We start from the raw sequence: 22,401 nt of genomic DNA on the forward strand, positions 1-22,401 counted from the left end.
ATAAAACAAATTAATCTTATAATAAATTATCAGTGATCACTCAAGATTAATATTATCTCAGGATTCAAGGGAACGTGCCTCCTTGTTCTGGGAAGACAGTGGCTAAAACAAATATTTGTAAGGGAGACTGGAAATTGTTAATGGTTCAGAGGCTAAAAAGAATAGTCAGTGAGAAAGAATTAAAGAAGCTAGTTGACTCACAGGCGGGGTTCAGTCACCCTGCATTTACAACTTTCTTCAGAGTACCTTCCTCCTTTGTCTCCCACTATGGCTGCTTGCACCTAAAGAAAGATGAACCAGAAAGTCAAGTTCTCTGTTTCTTAGGCAAAGGAGTAAAAGTTTGTTGAATGGCTATATAACCAGTGTATGACTCTGGTAAGAAGATTCAGGGAATAATGTACTGCTCTTACTGCTGTGACACTCACTTTGAAGGTCCTAAAAGGTTCCTGAAGGGCCAGAGTTTGATGATGTAATTCTCAAGAAAAGGGATTGTACACCCAGTTCAGGGAAATATCTTGTATTAGGTATCTATTGTTGTGTGACAAATTACTCCAAAATTTAGTGGCTTAGGAAACAATAAGCATTTGTTATCTCCCAGTTTCTGTAGGTCAGAAATTTAGGAGTAGCTTAGTTACTCTCATCAAAATAATAGCCTTTTAGAAATAATAACTGAGGCAGCACTGGATGTGGAAAAGAATGGAGACTAGTGATAGGACTGTCCCAACAGTTATTTATTAATGAGCTTATTTTCATATTGCCAGTCTAGCCCCCAAATGGATGTGACATGATTGAGCTAAAGAATTAAAAATACATAATTGTATTGAAAGTACACAGAATTTGAGTGTTTTGATAGAAATGTAAGTAAAAGTATATGCAAAAATTGGTTTTCCACACTTAAAATATTAAGATACAAATGTATTAAAATAAAGTCACATAAAATTATGATTTGTATGTCAAACAAATGCTTTAAAAATACAAATTGTTTGATAGTGCAGAAAAGTTTAGGGGGAACTCATCCTGTTTATGCTAAATTGTGACTCCATGTTATGAACCATAAATTGGAACAGAAAGCCAATAGGGACTTTCATACTACTAGAAAGGCAATTCCATTCTGATGAGTCTGGTGTATACTCCTGGGGTGGAGCATTGGTGACAGCCAAGCTTTGTTTGCTTGGCTTCGGTAGATCTGCCAAACAGTCCTCCAAGTGGCTGCACCAATTGACACTCCTCTCAGCAGCTGGGGAGAGTCCCAAAGCATCATTTGGCATTTTCCTTCATTTTCATTATAGGCATTCTGGTGGGCGTACGCAATGCTGCTTCTAAAACCAACACATCTTTAATTTTTCAACTCCTCTCTGGAACAGGAATCCAGCTTTTCCAGTCAATCCCCCATGGGGGCAGAAAGGATGGAAGAACACATTTCCGGAAGATCCACACCTGGGGCCCAACCACTAGGAGCAAGGCCACGCATCCCTGAGCACTGGGCTGCTCCTCTCCACTCCTGGCGGTGTCCTGCCTTTTCTCATCTCTGCTGGTTCAATTCCTGCTCACGCTGTAAGGGCTCGTCAGAGCTGGCTTCCAGAAAGCCCCTCATTCCTCCTCTTCCCCAACTTTGGTCTTGAAATTGGCAATGCATGGATGTGTGAAGTTGGGCAAATCATTAACCTCTCTCTTAACTTGTTTCCTTATCTGCAGTTTCCTTATCTGCAGTCATCTGCATTTCAGTAAAATTTAGTCGAAGTCCCTTTCTGAGTTGATGTTTTATGACCCCGATGTTTTCTGGCCCAGGGAACGAAGAAACAGAAATAGAAGGGCAGTACAGTAGGTCAGCCCACGTGTCAGAGCCAGAATAGAAGCCCACACCTTGCAGAGGTCCATGTGCGTCTCATCTGCGTGTCTCGGAAGAAACTGCATCCTCAAATATCTACCCTATTGGGTTGGCCTGAGGCACCCTTGCGCAAATCTATTCGCAGGGGTGCTACTTGAGACCACGCAGCCCTCCCCGTCGCCCAAGGTGGTGCAAACCCCCCCATGGGTTCTTAAAGACGGCGGGCCCTTCCGGGGTTTCGTGTCGAATCTGCCGGCGGCAATCGCACGCCGCGTCGGCGGGTGGGGAATGTGCGGCTGCGCGCGCGCCGCGGCGTTTACGCGGCGATTTCATCATGTTCGGGGCCTGGCCGCGCGCGCCGCTTCCGCCGCCGCCCCCTCCCGACCGCCCAGGGCCGCCGGCTCATGCCCTCTCCGCGCCCGGCGCTGCTTAGAGCCGCCCGCGCCGCTGTGCTGCTGCTGCTGCCGCCCCGACTCCCCGCCCGGCCTCCGATCCCGCCCCGCCGGCCCCTCAGCACGCCCGCCCGCGTCCCGACCTCTGTGCCCGCCGCCGCCGCCGCCGGGAGCAGCATGGACGGCGCCGGGGCTGAGGAGGTGCTGGCACCTCTCAGGCTAGCCGTGCGCCAGCAGGTACCGGCATTTTGAGCCTCTCCCCGACCCTCGGTTCTGCTCCCGCTGGGCATCCCTGGTCGTCCCCGCTCCTCTCCCGGCACCTGCCCACCTTGCCGGTTACTCCTCTCCCTTCCTCCTCTGGGAGCTCTTGGTTTCTTGGCATCTTCCTCGCCTCCCCCACTTTGGATGCAAGTGCCCGGGTGCGGTGGCCACCATCTCCGTCCTCCGCTCTCCTTGGGTAACCCCCTCGGATCCCCTCGCCATCTATTCTTTCCCAGTCCTTGTTACTACTGCTCGAGCTTCTCTCCGTTGGGGCTGCAATCCCTGACACTTTGGTTCTCCTCTTGCCCTAACCCAATGACCTCAGCTTCAGTTTTCCAGTTTCTGCTGTGTGCTTTGTGCACCCTGGGTGGTGAGGTTCCTAATTTTCCTCCCGCCTCCCCTCCCGCCCCCGGTCCATTATGAGCCAAAGCAAACCATTTCGCTTTTCTTATGGCTATACTCTTTTTTAGAAATCTTCAGGATGCTTTAAATAGTGTTTCTTTCTTTACATCTTCCTTTATTCACTGCTTGCTTAGCCGAATGATCGGCTGAGAAAATAGAGATAGTTGACATGTGGGGAGGTGTTCAACTTTTTCTTCTAATAATGATGTGAGTTCATCGTCCTTCGCGCTTGTCATCTCTTCGGGATTTCGAAAGGACCACTTGGAGTGAGGGAGCTTTCAGTTCGTAAACCTGGGATCCTGTTAATGTTGCTGAGTTACTCGGTGAAATTAGTCATCCTTAGTGTGGAACATTTTGAAATATGATTTTTCTGGAAGGGAGGAGATTTCATGGATTAAAGGGCTCCGTGGTTTAATCCAGGCCGCCTTTTCCTAGGGCACTGTATGGATATCAGAATTAAGAAGGGACAAGGAAAGAATTTTCTTTCAAATGAATCTCACATCCAGTTAGGTAAAACCAAAAGCTTGCAAGAGAACCCGGGAGATCCCTGACCTAGTAGTAAACACCAAACGGGTTTCTCCTGCACGGGTGCCTGATGCAATAACTTAACTAGGGAGGAACCATCTCTCTTCGAAATAATTCATTGGGGGCAGAACTGTGCAAATCCAACAAATTCTGTCCTTTTACAGTGTCTTCTTGTTCCTACTTTGAGCCTGACTGATTAAGTCGTGTTTTATTTTTACATTTTACTTTGGGCTTAGTTTTTTTCTTCTTGTTTGTTCAGAATGCTGTGTGTTCTTACTCTCCATCTCATTTCACCCACCCTCTCCCATATAAAGTTAGGTGTGGTTCCTTTGTCTTTTTTATAACTCTCAATTTTTCTTTCACATCCTTCACTTTAGAAGGGAGAATACATCTAATTTGGAAAAACATACACTCAAACCCCTCCCTCTGCCACGTTAGCCTGGAACTGCAGTGCAAATTGTCCATCTGCAGTAGGACTGTGAAACTGGTTAACTGAAGTAAACTTTGATCATGAAACAACATTTTGATGATGTTACTATCTTGTGTATTGTTTATGTTGGCTTTGTTGTTAATTTTGTGTGCTTTAAGATACTTTTCTGGATATGTAAGTTAGTTTATGTAACTTAGGTAGGGTTTTTCTTTAATTTTCCAGGGCCACACATATTTCAGTACTCTGGAACTTTGAGTCACACTGATTCTAGTGTCAGTTGGAAGGGACTGTAAAAAATTAAGTCTCTCCCTTACTTCCACCTTTTTTTGCTTTTTGCTTATGAGGGGAACAAGATATACTGTCACCTCTATGCATTTTACATATTTCCATTGTAAAGTTTGTGCAATTGAAGATGTCCTTAGAGTGAAATTTTTAAGATGTTTAACAACTGGACTTGTTAGTGGCATGTGGTTGATATAAATATGTTTATATATATTTCCTTACCTGCTATGCCACATGGATACAATTGGTTTGTTGACTGAAATATATTTTCACATGGCATAATCATACTTATTTCCTGGAGAAATAAGTAGCACAATTAAGCTGCTTTTTAAAAAATGGAAATTAGGAAAGTGTGGCCAGCCTTTATTTTGCTGAATAAGGGCATTAAAAAACACAGTGCAACAAACTGCCCTCAGATTTCCCCCTTTATCTCATAAAGAAGTTTTAATGCACACACAAAAAAGGCAGATCAAAACTCAGAATAAAGAACAATCTTTATATTTAGTAGGCTTATCCTTGGAGGTTCCCAAGGTCAAAGCCATTTTCATAGTAAAGCTGTGATGTTTTTTGCATTTTTCACTATATTGATATTTGCACTGCAAAAGCATTGGTGGGTAAAACTGATGGCCATTAGCACTAATCTACTCAGGGACACCCTACTAAGTATTTATATTCTTTGCCACACCCTAACAGTTTAAAAAAGTCAATTTTGCTTTAGTGTCCTTAAAGATAAAGTAGTAAAGATGACTAATTTTTTTAAATCTAGACTTTGCACATACATTTTAACAATATTCTGTCTGATGAAATAGGGAAATGCATAAAGCATACTAAAATGTGATGATGACCTCAGGAAGAATATGTGTGTGACTGAGTTGCAAGTTGAATTTTCTGCTTCTTTTCATGGAACACTGTTTATAAGATGTTTGACAAGATATTAATTCAATCACGAGTATTGGGTATTCATTTTCTCAAAAATGAGTGAAGCTTTTCATTGCAAGAAGACAACTGGTAGTATTTGTGACCAGTAATAAAAATAAAATTGGGAAATTTTAGAATTTGGGGAAACTTGTTATTTGTTGCTGTGAGTGAGAACATCACAGTGCTTTAAGACTTCTGATAGGATGTGTGGTAATATCAAAATGTAGTTATTTGGTTACTGTGTAATAAATAGACCAGTATTTGGAAAATCTGCAAAACATAGTTAACCAGTATTTCCTGATGACCAATGCATGATATTATAAATCAGGTATTGGTGAAAGATGCATTCAGAATCTATGATACATTAATAGATTTAATGTAACAGTACAAAAAGTTCATTGCAGGGCCTCCCCGGTGGCGCAGTGGTTGAGCGCTCTGCGGCGCCGGTTCGATCCCCAGCTGCTCCCCGGCCACCAGAGGAGGGTCCCACATGGCGCGCAGACCTCTCCTGCCGCCTGCTGCTCCCCTCAGCAGTGTACTTCAGTCCTTCTGCCTGCTCTGCTCCCCGCTCTGGCTCTGGTGAATTCTCTCACCCTCCTGCGCTTCTGACTGTACCCAGTGCATGTATAAACAAACAAACCAACAAATAAATAAATAAATAAAACATGCCTCTATTAAAAAAAAAAAAAAAAGTTCATTGCAGTGGTTTTCAATTCCAAATTGCAGCCCCCAGAAGCACTTTAATAAATTACTACTTGTCAAAGGTTTAGTTTATCAAGGAAGAAATATCTACAGTTAATTTGAAAAGACTTAAAGTTCTCTTCCCTGTTCCAGCTATGTAAGATTTTCTTCGTATACTTCACCCAAAATCTGTCTTCTAAGCTAGAAATGAAAGAGATTTGCAAAATTATAAGATTCAGTCTCACTGCTTTTGTTTTTATTTTAGATAACAGTTATTTTTACAAAAATGATATTTTTATGCATATTGTCACATTACTGAGTTTTTATTGTTACTTTATATAAATCAATGTTTTTTAATTTCCATTTTAATTTCTAAGTTAAAAATTGATAGAAATGGCCTCCATTAACAAAAGCATTTTGGTCTCCTTAGTGATTTTTAACAGCAACAAAGGAATTCTGAGGCCAAAAAGTTACAGAACTGTTGCTTTAGGGGAACGGAAGTATCTGATTTGTAAGGTGACAGATTTGGACTGCTGTTTGAACACAGCCTCCAGAAGCTCCCATTCTTTCAGACTGCTTTGTTTTTTCCCTTTACAGTCAAAGGTTCCCTAAAGTTTCATTGTTTCTACTTTCTCATTTCCCATTCATTTTCCTATCTGCTTCTCTCTGCCTTGGATATCTACCACTGCCTTGCCTAGTACTTTAATGGGTACTTTTCTTCCATCATTCTTTTACCTGTCTTCAGCATTTAACTGTGTTGATCACACTCTCCTGTCAAAAAGTAGTCCATCACCATATCACTTCCCTTGCCCCCTGCCTTGGCTTTGTTTAAACACTGAATGAGATCTATAGGTAAAGAAATATGTGCTTCAAAATCTTATAGTGTAAACAGGACTAGTTGAGATGACTTTTACTGATCTGAAGACTTAGGAGTCATTGGGGTAGGGGTTTGGTAAGATATTCGCAGTTGCATTGTCTGGACTTATAAGGCCACCTTGAAATGATTTAGGTCCATCTATACTAGGCAGATGATAGAGCTTGATGCCCCAACAAGGAATCTAGTATGGAGAAAAATAACCAAAAGGATTTTTTTAACCTATAGTGAACTTAACAATTGTCAAGATAGGAGAGGTTTTGAAGACTTGCTAAATGTGCTTGCCTATTTTTGTGTTGCTCACCTCATAATGAAAAGTGTAGACTGTGAGATTTTATTTTCAGAGTTTGAACCTAACTCTATTATCTACTATCTAGTGACCTGTAGCAAATTATTTAACTTTTCTGTAGCTAAGTGTCTTCATCTGTAATATGGGGACAGAGTTATTATAGATATTAAGATGCAATAATTCATGGCAAGTGCTGAGAATGTTGCCCATTGTGGGGCAACATTCTGAAATGACTGTGATTTACTGTATTGCTGGCTTTACCAAACCATTGCTGATGTGGAGTTCACATATTTTCTTGTGATTCTGGTTTTGATAACATTTTGAACCTTTATGAAAGGATTGTGTCTTCTGAGTTTCGTAATAATAGAAATCTTTTTAATGATTTCTTGGGAGGTCTTTTAAGTGATGATTTATTGTCTAAATCGCTAAGGTTAGGAGTGGTTGTGATAGGGACCTCCCTGGTGGTGCAGCAGTTGAGCACTGGGGTGTGAAGCTGCCCGCAGCCTCTGCAGCGCAGGTTCAATCCCTGGCCAATGGGCAAGGGTCCCACATGGCACGCAGACCTCTCCTGCCTCCCGCTCCTCCCCTCAGGAGTGTACTTCGTCAGTCTGCCTGTTCTGCATCCCGCTCTGGGTCTGGTGAATTCTCTCACCCTCCTGTGCTGCTGACTGTACCCAGTACTTGTATAAATAAATAAATAAATCTTTAAAAAAAAAAAAAAAAAGAATGCTTGTGAGAAACATTATTTGTGTTTTCAGCATTTCATATTTTCTTTTACTGTAATTGGGAAGACACAGATGAAATTCAGATCTTAGTAGTTGTAAGATGGCTTAGAATGAAGAGCTCTGGACTTTTCTCTGCTTTGATTTTCTGAACTGAAAATGCCCATTAAAACTCTTGTTTAGGTCCTTCTTGGTGGCGCAGGGGGTTGGGATGCAATCTATGAAGCTAACCACAGATTCTTCAGCGCGAGTTTGATCCCTGGCCAGGGAGCAACCCATCCCCGGCCCGGGTGCAACCCACGTGGCGCAGCAGCCCTCTCCTGGCTTGCCTGCTGCTCCCCTCGGCAGTGTATTTCAGTCAACCTGCCTGTTCTGTTCCCCATTCTATCTTTGCTGAATCCTCTCACCCCCCCCCACCCTTGCACCTCTGGCCTGTACCCCCATTATTGTATGCATAAATAGGTGAATCTTTAAAAAAGAAAAAACAAAAAAAAGAACTCTTGTTTAATCCACAAAGCACAAAAGAGAAGCCTGTGAAGTTTCTGTTAATGGTTATAAAAGAACTGGAAATCTGAGGTGAACTCATTAATCCTAATAGAAACTCTCCACATGTGTAAAGCTAAACATCTTTAAAAGGTGAAGAAATGTTTCCTTGGTCAACTGAATATATACCAAGACACATGATCCATGAGTAAGATCCCTTAGAATGATTTCTTGCTGATAATTACTTTGCTTTATAATCCCATATTCTGAGTGCTAGTATTTGTCTTAATGGTAAACATATACAGGAACTATATTTCTAGTTGATGTTTCTTAAAGATTATTTAGCGATATTGGTGATGTTTCATATCAGCTTCATACAGCACACAAATACAAAAATATAATTGGGTAGCTGAGATAGAAGGAAAATAATTAGAAATTAGGAATTCTTAAGTACTTTTCATTCCATGTTTAGATCACTTGTAATTCTTTGTTTTTAGAATTGGATCAATATTAATTATGGGTTTAAATATTCCGTTGGTTAGAATCAACACAATTATTTCCATTCTTCACTGAGTTTTTAGTGCTAGATGACTCTCTGGGAATGTTTCCTTTCACACTGCTTCCATGTGCTGTAGCTAGTTTCTGCTTGAATCTACATATGTCTAATTCTATGCCTGAATTTAAAAGACAGAAAAGTGATTCAGGGCCATTACTTTTAAATACTACTTCTGTCTTTACTTGCAGTTGTAGTTGTAGTGTCTTAGTTACAGTGTCCTTTAGGGACTCCAAAAGAAAAGGTAGATGATATATGTAGGAGTCCCAGTACTTGACACACTGGGTAGACATTCAGAAAAGCTACTTACTTACTTTCAGATATTTGAAAAGAACTACTTGCCAACTTCTCTTCAGAACACAGGTTCTCATAGAATTTTTATCGCCATCAAAAAAACACTGTTTTTAAACATTTGTGAGGTAGATATTCTGACATGTAGAAGAAGGGGGGGAAAGCCACTGAAAGAGTAAAGAATAAATCAATAGATAATTTGCTGACTAATAGATGCTTGATGCTATTGTTAGGTTTAGGTTGTGATGTCAATCAACAAATATTTAAGTGGCAGAATTGACATGCTACAATCCCTGTCTTGAGAGACTATTTTAAGATTGGGGGAGATAAAATGCATTTAAATAAATAAGCCAGTCCATTTGTATGGTGATTTTAGGTATTGTAAGTGCAGTGAAGCTAAAGTAAAGTTGGAAAGTGAAGAGGATATTGCCTTAGCTAGAGAGGTCAGGATAATAGAATAAAATGTGGGCCTCCCTGGTGGTGCATGGGGTTAAGCACCGCACTGTGAAGCAATCCGCAGCCTCTGCAGCACGAGTTCGATCCCCGGCCAGAGAGAAACCCACTTGGAGCAACCCACATAGCACAGCAGACCTCTCCTGACTCGCCCGCTGCTCCCCTCAGCAGTGTATTTCAGTCTATCTGCCTGTTCTGCTCCCCACTCTGTCTCTGGTGAATCCTCTCACCCCCCGCATCTCTGGCCTGTACCCCAGCTCTTGTATGCATAAATAAATAAATCTTTAAAAAAAAAGAATAAAGTGTGCTATTGTAATAACGGGCCAGATTTAATTTGTATATGATAAGAGAATGAGAGGAATAATAGGTTCAGTGGCTCTCAACTGTATCAGAACTGATGTCCCTTTTATTGGAGATGTTTTGGAATTCCCTATTACTATGATATAATGAAATTCAAAGAAAATAACTATATAAATCTAACTGAAGAAAAATATGTGCATATACAGTGCTCTAAATGGAGTGATACAAATAGAGGCATGTTTATTTATTTATTTATTTGTTTTGTTTGTTTGTTTGTTTTGTTTATACATGCACTGGGTACAGTCAGAAGCACGGGAGGGTGAGAGAATTCACCAGAGCCAGAGCAGGGAGCAGAGCAGGCAGAAGGACCGAAGTACACTGCTGAGGGGAGCAGCGGGCGGCAGGAGAGGTCTGCGCGCCATGTGGGACCCTCCTCCGGTGGCCAGGGAGCAGCCGGGGATCGAACCAGTGCCGCAGAGACCACAGGCAGCTTCGCAACCCAGCGCTCAACCACTGCGCCACCGGGGAGGCCCTGGAGTGATACAAATAAATAAAACGTAATTTATAAGAATATTTCAGTATGCAAATTTGAAATAAGCAGATGTTTATATATGTGTATATAGATAGAATTACTGTAAATGCAGTTGCTGTAAATGATTTTGATTAAGGCATATTCATTAGTTTAGTTTCTAACTGGGACCTTCTAAAGCATAAAGTGACTGCAGGAGAGGAGGGTGACTGTCATTGAATAAAGGGAAGAAAGTAGGAACTTGGAAAATGTCAACAGGGGAAAGGCAATGACAGACTCCTAATATTTTTTTTTTTTGAAGATTTATTTATACAAGCACTGGGTACAGTCAGAATTGTGGGAGGGTGAGAGAATTCACCAGAGGCAGAGCGGAGAGCAGAACAGGCAGACTGACGAAGTACACTACTGAGGGGAGCAGCGGGCAGCAGGAGAGGTCTGCGCGCCATGTGGGACCCTCGCCCGGTGGCCGGGGATTGAACTGACTTTGCAGAGGCTGCGGGTAGCTTCGCAGCCCAGCGCTCAACCGCAGCGCCACCAGGGGAGGCCCCAGACTCCTAATATTTTTATAGGATCTAATTCTGTTGTCATTTCTGCTGAGTCTCACTCATGGTAACTTGTTTCCTCGTGGATTTTTAAATTTTGAGTTTTGTGCTTTTTGTTGTGGTGACTAATCTGTGAACATTGTAGACCTATGTGGGAGGACTGCTCTCCCTTCAACTCCAGAGAGCAGTTGCTTCTGTTGGGTATCCAAGAGTTCTGTCAATTTGATAACTCTAGTTTTTCAGCTTGAGGTTTCCAGACCACGTAGGTAGTGTTTTTGTTTTATAGTTTTCCCAGAATACTCATGCCACCACATTAGTAAGGAAATCAGTGTGCAGGCGGTAAGTTGTTGAAATTGAATGAAGTATCTAGAAAAATTAGTAAGGTGAAAAATTCCAACAATTAAGAACAGGAAGATGAGCCAGAAGTGACTGAGAAGAAATGGTCAGAGAGAAGTAGGTGGACAACTAAGACTGTCATTTTTTGTTAAGAGAGGAGAGGACTCAAGGACAGGTAGTCTATTTATTGGTTCTTCTGTGGGCTAAGTACTAATCTTGCTTATTCCTACTTTTAATCAATACTCTTTTCCCCACTCCTTCCCCCCAAAAGAAAAAAAAAATCAGTGATAGTCACCTGGTAAGCAGTTATTTATGAACTTATGTGGATATTATATGGGTTGTAAATGCCACAGGCAAAGACCTTCAGTTATTCATAATGACCTTTCACACAACAAAAAATTATATTTCCTCAGTCTTACACAGATTTTTAAAAGGCATGAATAAAAGCACACTTATAACTTTTGTTGATTTCTGAAACCAATCCTGAATAAGAAATTCTCTTTTTTTGTCTAGGGAGATCTTGTTCGAAAGCTCAAAGAAGGTAAAGCACCCCAGGTAGATGTAGACAGAGCAGTAGCTGAGCTTAAAGCCCGGAAGAGGGTTCTGGAGGCAAAGGTGAGTCTTGGGATCCTAAAATAGAACCCTAAGCAGGTATAGGATTGTCTATTTTTATTGAGCAGGAGAGAACTATAAAAGTTTTTGAGCAATAGCATTTATTTTATCCAGGTGCTTTTTCCTTCCCTGCTTAGCACACTCCTTTCAAAGAACATCTCAAAATATCACCTTTTCTGTGAAGCTTCCCTCACCCCTACCCACACCTCCTTCCCCCAGACTCAAATCAAGTACTTATTACTCCCCATGAAACCACTGTGCTCTTCTTTATGAATTCTCCTATGCCTGGAAATAATGTTTTTGTTGCTTTTAAGCTTTTTTTTTTAAAGGAAAAATTCTATCGTTTAGTACCTGCTCCCACCATCAAACTGAAATAGTCTGGAGTTTCAAGTCACTATTTTGCTATCGTGATCACTTTAGTTTCAGAAATTATCATAAACTTTTCTAAATAATTAGGTAATAGTCTCTTTTCTGTAACGCAAGGTAAAAACCCTAGGGTTTCTGTTGTACGAGCATCAAAATCTTGTATGTTTGGTAAATTTTATACTGAATTCTGCTTGTAAATAAATATCATGTATGTAAATTCAGGTTCTTATTCACACCTTTTCTTTTTAAAATTCCCTTATAGGAGCTAGCTTTACAGCCCAAAGATGACATTGTAGACCGAGCGAAAATGGAAGATACCCTGAAAAGGAGATTTTTCTATGATCAAGCTTTTGCTATTTATGGAGGTAAGGGATTCATGGCAGAAAGAAAATTTTATCAGTGACTAATATTGTTCTTAAATCAGAAAAACAGCTTGGTATCTAATAATACTAATGGTACCTATAAATAGTTGATACCTGATTGTATGAAGTTATGTAAAGCAGAGAATATTTTGTTTTTGTTTGTTTAGAGTAAGCCATTTGGTGTAATATCTGTTCTTATTTCCCTATAACCTACTTATTCTTGAGGGCTGCTTTTTTCCATTAAAAATGTAGGGAATTGTTGAAGGCCCAGGCATTGAGTATTTGATAGATCCACATACATATTAGATAGACATCTTAAAATGCAACATGGTCTCTGGAGCAGTAGAGGGCCTTTGTCGCACTGGTGGAATGTACTATATCCTTCCACACAAGGGCAGTGATAAACCGGAGTTCCTAGCTCACTTTTTGTGACCACTAGAAAACCATCTTCATAAGTATATAGAGAAATCTCTACATCTTTCTGAATGATATATGAAGGTGGGTATAATTCACTGAAGAAATATTTTAAGATCTTTTTATCATATTTTATTTATTTTTTAAAATTTAATATTTATTTATTTATTTATTTATTTATACAAGCACTGGGTATAGTCAGAAGCGCGGGAGGGTGAGAGAATTCACCAGAGCCAGAGCGGGGATCAGAACAGGCAGACTGAAGCAATACACTGCTGAGGGGAGCAGCAGGCGCTGGCAGGAGAGGTCGGTCACGCCATGTGGGACCCTCTCTGGTGGCCTGGGATCGAACTGGTGCTGCAGAGGCTGCCAGCAGCTTTGCAGCCCAGCGCTCAACTGTTGCGCCACTAGGGGAGGCCCTATTTTTATCATATTTTAATATAAATGATATTTTGTATAGTTAACAGAGAGCATTGTAACACTAATAGACTTTTAGTACTTTGAGTCAATTTAATACTTAATTCAAGTTTGTCTAAGCATCTCTATAAATGTTTAATTTCTTGAACTTTAAATAGTGACTCAAATACCCAAGAATTAATTAATTAGATCGTTGTTATCAGCTTATGCAACAAGTTATTTTCTAATATCTGTGGTAGAAAACTATATTATGCTTCATCATTCTGATCCTTGTGGAAGAACTTACTTTGTTTTTAGTTTTTTGCTAATCCTACTTTAAAATTCCAAACTTGGGAAATTGTAAATGGAATGACAGCTTATTAATTTTCTTCTGCCAGCTATCTGGAAGTAAGGCTATTCGTGTTAAAGGATTTGAGTGTCGACTTAGTGCATTTTTAGGGAGTTTAGGAAGACTTACAGGTATTTGTTTTGTCCCCTTGCTTTGATTTGTTCAGAGAGACAAAATAAAGTACATATTTTCTTTTTGTATATTCAGGTGTTAGTGGTCTGTATGATTTTGGGCCAGTTGGATGTGCTTTGAAGAACAATATTATTCAGACCTGGAGGCAGCACTTTATCCATGAGGAACAGATTCTAGAGATTGATTGCACCATGCTCACCCCTGAGCCAGTTTTAAAGTAAGATTTCTGCTTTGAGGACCAAAATTCTATGATATGCAAATTTAAGTAACTTTTTCTGATTATAAAAACTACTTGTGTTTATTGTTAAAATCTGGAAAATAAAATCACAGAGAATATACATCTGCTGCCTATAGAATGCCCTGTTAAAAGTGTTGTATATATCTTTTTTTTCTATAAGTTCATATATATATATATATATATATATATATAAAACGCACACACAAAGGAAATAATCAGGGGTATCCACAAAACATCTATCAGGATATTTAATATAGGCAAAACTTAGGAACAGCTGAAATTTCTACAACATGGCACTAGCTACATAAATTTTGCCTCATCCATAAAACAAAATAGTGTTCTAATTAAGAATCTGTATGTATATATGTGTACATATATTGATATGACATTGGTGTCAGTGTTTTATCAATGTTTTATTAGCTTCTGACCTTTCCCCCCATAATGTCAGTGAATATTTACTTACATCATTGTCTTTTTAGAACATTCTTAATCACAGTGTTACATTCTATTTTATAGAGGTACCAGAATTTATTTAGCTAATGCCATGTTGTAGGAAGTCTGAGTTTTGACTGCAGTAAACATCCTGATAGATGAACTTTTGTGGATAGGCCTGATTATTTCCTTAGTATAAGTTCATAGAAGTTCTGGGCAAAAAGATGTGTGGTATACCTTTTGAATAAATACTATTGTTTGAGGTTTTAATGTAAAAGTTTAGATTATTCCTACCAGGGCCAGATTTTTTGACCTAAAACTATGAAAGAATAATTCTTACCACTTTATTTTAAGAATTAATTCATTTGATCACTTTATTTAATATTGCCTAGTAAAGAGGTAATTTTCATTGTTTGTATCCTTCAGACTCTCTCAATAATTTCAGCCAAGGTGAATTCCTAATAATGATTCTAAAATATCAGAACAGATTGTTTTTTAGTTACTTGTTCTGCTAATAGGAACTGTATAGGGATAATACCAATACTCTTATACATTTTACTGGCAGAAAACTCTTTCCTTAAGGATCAGTGTTTATATGAGTTATTGTGGATTCTTGCCTGCTCACATTTCTCCTGGTTTTCACCTTTTCTTAGATCACAATAATAATGGGATAGACATGGATTAATCGATTCTGCAAAGTAGCACAGACTTAAAAAGTATAATCTCATTGATACCTTTTTTCATATGGGAAGGGAGAATTTAAGGAGAGAGAATAGATTTGAGGAAGAATTTTCTATGCCACAGAGTATTATCTACCACAGATGTATTATAGATATGGGAGCGTCCATCTTTCAGATGCACAGATATAAATCAGATAGAGAAATATATAGGAGGGGCATTGTCATATAAGGTAAATTCTATGGGTTAATTGTAAAATGACAAGTGGACTTGGTGTTTGTTAATTTAGGACTTCTGGCCACGTAGACAAATTTGCTGACTTCATGGTGAAAGACGTTAAAAATGGAGAGTGTTTCCGTGCAGACCATCTATTGAAAGGTATGGTTCTTCCTTTCAGGTAAATATGCCTTCAAGTAGGGTTGATCAAAACAAAGGGTTTAGATTAAACTTTTCTCAAATTATTTTTACAGTTTCTTTCTTGATAAGTATTTGTATCAATTGCCTTATTTAAAATAAAAAAAAAAAAATTACAAGCAACTAATTAGACATTCCAAGTCAGCAAAAGGATCAAGGCATTATGATGACTGTCTCTGTAAAAGCAGTCATGGGATTCATATAAATTAAGAGCATTTTCCTAGGGTTTTTTTTTTTTTTTTTTGGCCTGTTCCACATTAAAACTCAAACTTTTCATGTTGATTGAAATTGACATGTACCAATGCTTTTCTGACAGCTCATTTACAGAAATTGATGTCTGATAAGAAGTGTTCAGCTGAGAAAAAATCAGAGATGGAAAGTGTCTTGACCCAGGTGAGTTCTTGAGAAAACTTTATCACAGTATCTTGAGTGTTTGTTTCAGGGCATGATAACTTGAATTCCACACTGTGCTGACCCTGTTCACAGTGCATTTTTACTTTCTTTTCTCTATCTTTGGTGGCTAACCCTTTATTTCAACCAAAATTAGCAAGTCTGTGTAAACAGGTGTGAAATTTGTTTTCTGTCCTTGGAAATTAGTTTTGTGGATTTAATAGCAAAAACTAGAGGAGTGTGTTCAGTGATGAGTAGTGTTCAGTGTTGATGTGGAGACGTGGGGGCAGATATCTTTATGAGTACATTCTCATCAGTGACTTGATCTGCTTCTAGTTTCACCTTCCCTGATAAATGCTATTATACTTAGAACCTGATGACCATATAGAACTAAAGTTTTATCATTTGTATTTAAGGTGACAAGTTTATGAACAACAATAGAGACCGTAGGGATAATATATGACTTTCACCAAGTGTAGGAATACTTTCCATATCAAGGGTAGTTCTTAGGCCTCCCTGGTGGTGCAAGGGGTTAAGCACCACACTATGAAGCAATCATAGCCTCTGTAGCATGAGTTCGATCCCCGGCTGGCCAGGGAGAAACCCACATGGCAAGGCAGACCTCTCCTGTCTTGCCGCTGCTTCCCTCAGCAGTGTATTTCAGTCAGTCTGCCTATTCTATTCCCCGCTCTATCTCTGGTGGATCCTCTCACCCACCTCCTCTCCCCGCCCCACCCCCCACATCTCTGGCCTGTACCCCAGCTCTTGTATGCATAAATAAATATATCTTTAAAAAAAAAAAAAGTAGTTCTTGTCCTGGCTCACAGTTCTCTTTAAGAGTATGACGAAAACTGCACATCTCTGCCCCAGGAAGATGCATGTGTATGTGTATATGTTGCTGCTTTCTTAACGTCATTTATCCATTTAAGCAAAGTACATTTTCTTCATAGCTTGTTTGGTCGTGAGGTCTATCAAGACTCACCTCTTCAATTTTATTTACTTTCTTAGGTTAAAAAAAAAAAAACAATGTTGTATTTATACATCCTTTCTTTACATTTTCTATATATATGTGAGGTTGAATGTAGGATTCTCTAACTCTTTGCTTTTGCTTTTGTGAGAATTACTGGAAACTTTTCCACTATTGCCCTAATTTTTTGTGAACATGTTTTTTGAACATGTGATGTCTGAGAAATTTTAACATTAGCTGAGAAATTTCCTCCTTCCTCTTTTGAATTGAAAATCATCTTAGTCTGACTGTTGACTCGTTTGCAGATTTATTTTGGTCCTTGTGAAGTATATTTTGTTCCTTGCTTGTAGCTCATTGCTTTAGTATGGTTTCTCATGGTGTAGAAAATCAGTTCTTGTGTTTTGATACTACTATACTCACACATTCAGTTTTCATTTCCTTCCTCTTCCAAATGTATGACCTGTGTTAATAAAGAAAGAAGAAATGAAAAGAAATGCCATGAATTACGCTGAATTATTATGTTTCCCATACAGAATTTTAGATGTATTAAGGTTTTGTGTGTAGATATCTGAGTCTATGGTTTTAGCAGTTTCATTCATTTCCACATAAGTTGTCAGAAGCAGGAAAAATTATTTGATTTGTTAGCCGTAATTTATAGCTTTTATACTGACTTTCTAGGAGAGCAATTTGTTTTTTCATTTGTCATATCAAATAACCATAGAGCTGTCAGTATAATCTTCAGTGAAAAGTTAGGGACCTGTTGGAAATTGTATAGTAATCAGAACACTTGAGCACACAAACACATTTTCTGTATCTGTTAATGCATGTGACTCCTTTAAAGCTGTATGAAGTATGAGCGTTCCTTTAAAAGGCATTGATTCACCCTCTATGGTAGGAAGAATTTTACTCCTGTTATATGGTTTCAACAACTCAGAATTCTCCTTTCTCTTCACTGTTCATTTGTGCTAACCCATCACTGGATGTACCATGTTTTGAAGTCATTGTAAAACTTTTTATATTGAAAAATTCAAAACATTCAAAAGTAGAAGATGGTATAAAAATTATGTGTATACCCTCCAGCCTGCTTCAGTATTAACAGATTTTGTTGAATCTATTCCCTATTAAATTCCCTGCCTTCCCATGAATTTTTTGAAGTGCATGTCAGTTATCATTTTATTACACCTGTAAATATTTAATTATGTAGCTCTAAAAGATAAAGATTTTTAAAAAATAAACCTCCTTGCTCTCACCTTGGTAAATATTAATAATTTTTAAAATCAAATAGTGTTTACATTAACTGATTTAAATGTTTACTTTTTTTGGTATTTGATTTGGAATCCAGATAATGGCTGTACTTTGGTTGATATATTCTTCTATTTCTTTTGATCTGTAGGTTTTTTTAAATCTCTTTTTTTCTTACATTTTCATTAAAAAATTTTAAGTTGAGACATTTGTTCCTTAGTGTTTTCTGCTGCCTAGATTTGGTTGATTGCATTATTGTAGTCATATTTCACACGTTCTTCTCCATATATTTTTAAAATTTTGTAGTCTGATCTAGAGACTTGAACAGATACTTTTGGCAGGACTCTTGGTAATGGTTTTAATGAGCTAGAGCCATTAATTATCATTGTCTAGATCCATTAATTGGTTAGAGATTTCAAGTGGTGATTTTGTCATTCTGTTATTTCTTTTTTGTTTATCAGCTAGAATATTTCCATATTGAAAAGCTTTCCCATGTCAACTATTTGATTTCTCTGACACATTTTTTCAATTGAAAAGTATATGATATACAGCATTATTTTTTTAAGTTTTAAATATTCTTAACTATTGCATGCTATGTCATAGGCATTTGAAATTTTTGAATTGGAGGTCATACATCATATTAGAGGATTTGGTTTTGATCATTAATGTATTAAGCGTGCAATACACTGGAAAATACAGAGGTTAATGGACGTGATTTATACCTTCAAGGAACGTAATTATCTAGTGGGTGGGGGAAGTCATATATACATTTAATTTATAGACAGAATTAGTACACCTGGTTGTTAAATTTGAACAAAGTGGTGAAATTCAACTTTAAAAACTTATTTATATGACTTCAGATTCTTGCCAGTCAACAATAACTATAATTAAACAAGAGATTTTTGCCTAATCTTTCATTGAGAAATGGTGAATGAAGGAGTTTTTGGTCAGTCCCAGAAAGATACTCCATTTTTCTATTAGTAAATAGAAAGTGTGTAAACTGGTTACAATTTTAATGTGGCTGGCTATCTCGAAGGTTAAATTTAATTCTGATATTCTTTTTTTATGTGAGTTTTAATAGTAATTGGATGGGGTTTTTAATATATCTTGTTTTTTGCTCAGTATACTAATTATTTTCTTGACATATTCTATAGCTCGATAACTACGGACAGCAGGAACTCGGGGACCTTTTTGTGAACTATAATGTGAAATCCCCCATTACTGGAAATGATCTGTCACCTCCAGTATCTTTTAACTTAATGTTCAAGACCTTCATTGGACCTGGAGGAAACATGCCTGGGTATGTGTTAGTTATTTATGTGTTGACGTTATTAAAATTGCTTGTAATAAAACGTCAAAATCAGTATTAGCCATTTGAAAAGTGATATATAGAAAGTGTGGATAAATATATTAAGGTGAAATAATAGGCATTCTTAAATTTTCATCTAATTTTTTTGAATATTTATTTTTAGTGTATGTGCCATACACTAAAATAACCCTGAAAGTATAACATCTTCTCGTTATAACTATGTGGATCAGGAGGGACAGTTGAAAAATTATTTTGAAAGTCAATGAAACTTATTGCTGAAGTCAGTCTTACATGGTAGCCATTACTGCATATGATTGTTGAGCACTGATAATGTGGTTGGTGCATCTTAGGAACTAAATTTTAAAATTTGTTTAATTTCAATTTAAGTATGCATGTGGCTGGTACCCTACCATACTGGACAGAATGGGTTTAGCTTGTTAATTTAAAAATTGTGGTATTCACAGATAGAGTAAGGAAAACATAAACAGTGTTTTCACTTATTCATTGATAAGATGATCAGGGCTAGATTCTGCATTTTCAGATTCCGTGTCCACTGTGAATAATCTTAGCCAAAGTATTCTATTTCAGAGCTTTAGCTGTTTTTCTTATGGTCTCATTTTGGGGTGAAAGAAAGTAGGTTTTTGTTAAATGAAACCATTTACATCATATTTCCTGGAGTAGAAATAAAGACTAATACAGATTAATTGTGGCAAAATGTGTTACTTGATTATTTTAACAAGACACCAGGATGATTTGATGTATTTTGTGGAAGGAGGGCTAAGGTAGACCTTGCATTTAGCAATACATAGAGAATCATGAAATGAATGAAATGAGTCATACTCTCCAACCTGTCATCCCATTCCTGGGAATTTATCCAAGGAAATAATTTAAAAGGAAAGGAAACTATACTTATGAAGAACATATAAATTACAAGCACCCAGTAATTTGAGGGTGGCTAAATAAATTATAATGTGGATTATTTTAGTAGACTACCCTGTAACTGTTAAACATGAGAGAAGTATTTGTGATTATGTAGAAAATGGTCAAGTATAAAATAACTGAAATAATACATAATTTTACATATTACTTATAAATATGCAGATAAACTGTAGCAATGCACTTGTCTGGATGAAAGCTGGAAAGGGCCATAAAAATGAGGAGCTCGAAGAGGGTGACATGTCAGGTTTTTGTTTCTGGCTTTAAAGTTGTTTCTGTAAAATACTTACTTTGCAATAGACCATAGCATTTGGAACACTTTCTTAGTTGGTATTTTACATAGAATGTTCTCTGAAATTAGGCAGAGGACTTCAGTTATAATGGTATATATACTTGGCTAACTCTTTAAAATTTGCAGAATTCAGAAGAAGCCTGTGACTTAAATGTAAAGTAGAACAAAGAAAATTATATGAAAACCCTCAAAAATGATCTGAGTTGGGTCATGATTATAAAGAGTGAGCTCTCATATTAAATGCTACGTGAGCCCACACTGGCAGCTTTTTAGCCCCACGGTTGTGTTTTAATATGTGTTTAATATGTTTAAAGTGCTGCCTTAACAGAGGCAGAGGTCTTTACTTAGACCTGGGTCTTATTTTCAGAAGAATTAAAATTGTTAGCCTCCATGTGAATGATTAGTCAGGAGAGTATCAGAGGCTTTAAGGAACAATATGAGAGAGCTGGTGTTTGACTGACTGGACTGATGAAATAAATTCACATGTTTAACAGTAATACCACCATACCTATTACCTGATACGATTCTCTAATACTTTCTTGAGATGTTTGCTTCCGAGTAAAAATACCTGTTTAAACTTTGTTTTAGAGCCTCGGCAGCTTTGTGTGAAGACAGTATATTTAGGATTTTCAGCATTTGTATCTAGGATTTCAGATGTGTTGATAGACATAATTTCTTAATAGCAGACTGATTTATTTAAATTTATAGGTACTTGCGACCAGAAACGGCACAGGGGATTTTCCTGAATTTCAAACGACTTTTGGAATTTAACCAAGGAAAGTTGCCTTTTGCTGCTGCTCAGATTGGAAATTCTTTTAGAAATGAGATCTCCCCTCGATCTGGACTGATCAGAGTCAGGTACTGTTCTTGTTATTCTTTATTCTTCTCATAATATTGAACCACTTTGGCATTGAATCTGAATGGAAAGCTTGCTATTTTGAAACAATTCTCCTTTTATCCTTACATTGTATATGCATTTTTGTCCTCTAGAAAAGGGTGTTTTACATTTTCAGTATTCAAAGATAACCTTGGGATGATGGGCAGTTTTGAGTAATGAAAGTGAACTGGAAGGGAAGGGAAGAAAGGTGAAGAATTGCATGTTTCTTACCTGCTCCACAGTTATCTTTCCCCCTGTTCATCCTATATTTTGAGAATGTGAGCTCTTGATAGTCTAAACCAAGGCATTTGTTGGCAATGATGATGTATATACATGTGGAGTGAAATGGGTGGGTGATGGTTATAATAGGAGCATTATTCTAGATGTCCAGGGCAAACACCATATTGGAATTGGGTGAGGGTATTTCAGGAACTGGTTGGTATTCCTCTAGATATTTTGGGAGGACCTATATTGCAGAAAGGGCAGTTAGCAAGCTTATCCCTATCTACTCTCATTCAGATACTCATTTGCCTCTACTCTAATAATCTACTTTCAACAGTTGTCTCCAGGACAACTGTATATAGGCATGCTGGCACTAATTATATGCCACCTTTCTTTAGAAATGTTTTATAACTTAAGCTTTTTGTGATTTCCATACATTTTCTTCCTGAAGTCATCTCTTAGAGTAATAAATTCCGTTTTAATAATAGGTATATAGGTAAACTTAACTCTCTCAGGCTCCAAAAGTTTTTCCATAACCTTACTCTTCCTGTTTCCTCTCATCTACCTCATTGTAATTACAGACTTCTGCCATAGCATATGCCTGCCACTGACTCTACATCAAAGCACCCAAAAGCACCTCCCTAATCTTGTTAATTCCCTTGGCACCTTCTGAAGCAGTGCT

General features: G+C 38.0%; 1 protein-coding gene across 1 annotated transcript in view; it reads left to right on the plus strand.

Annotated features, from left to right (window-relative positions):
• The first annotated feature begins 2,202 nt into the window (after window positions 1-2,202).
• Window positions 2,203-22,401, plus strand: part of GARS1 (glycyl-tRNA synthetase 1) — a 39,493-nt gene continuing 19,294 nt past the window's right edge. The window contains exons 1-8 of the mRNA XM_037509805.2: window positions 2,203-2,457; window positions 11,605-11,706; window positions 12,332-12,434; window positions 13,798-13,939; window positions 15,360-15,448; window positions 15,801-15,877; window positions 19,238-19,383; window positions 21,329-21,478. Of these exons, the coding sequence (XP_037365702.1) occupies window positions 2,233-2,457; window positions 11,605-11,706; window positions 12,332-12,434; window positions 13,798-13,939; window positions 15,360-15,448; window positions 15,801-15,877; window positions 19,238-19,383; window positions 21,329-21,478 (1,034 nt within the window). The 5' untranslated portion in view covers window positions 2,203-2,232. The remainder of the gene's footprint in view (window positions 2,458-11,604; window positions 11,707-12,331; window positions 12,435-13,797; window positions 13,940-15,359; window positions 15,449-15,800; window positions 15,878-19,237; window positions 19,384-21,328; window positions 21,479-22,401) is intronic.

The sequence above is a fragment of the Talpa occidentalis genome, unplaced genomic scaffold (assembly GCF_014898055.3).
Source record: "Talpa occidentalis isolate TD23 unplaced genomic scaffold, MPIMG_talOcc4v2.1, whole genome shotgun sequence".
Classification (NCBI taxonomy): Eukaryota; Metazoa; Chordata; class Mammalia; order Eulipotyphla; family Talpidae; genus Talpa; species Talpa occidentalis.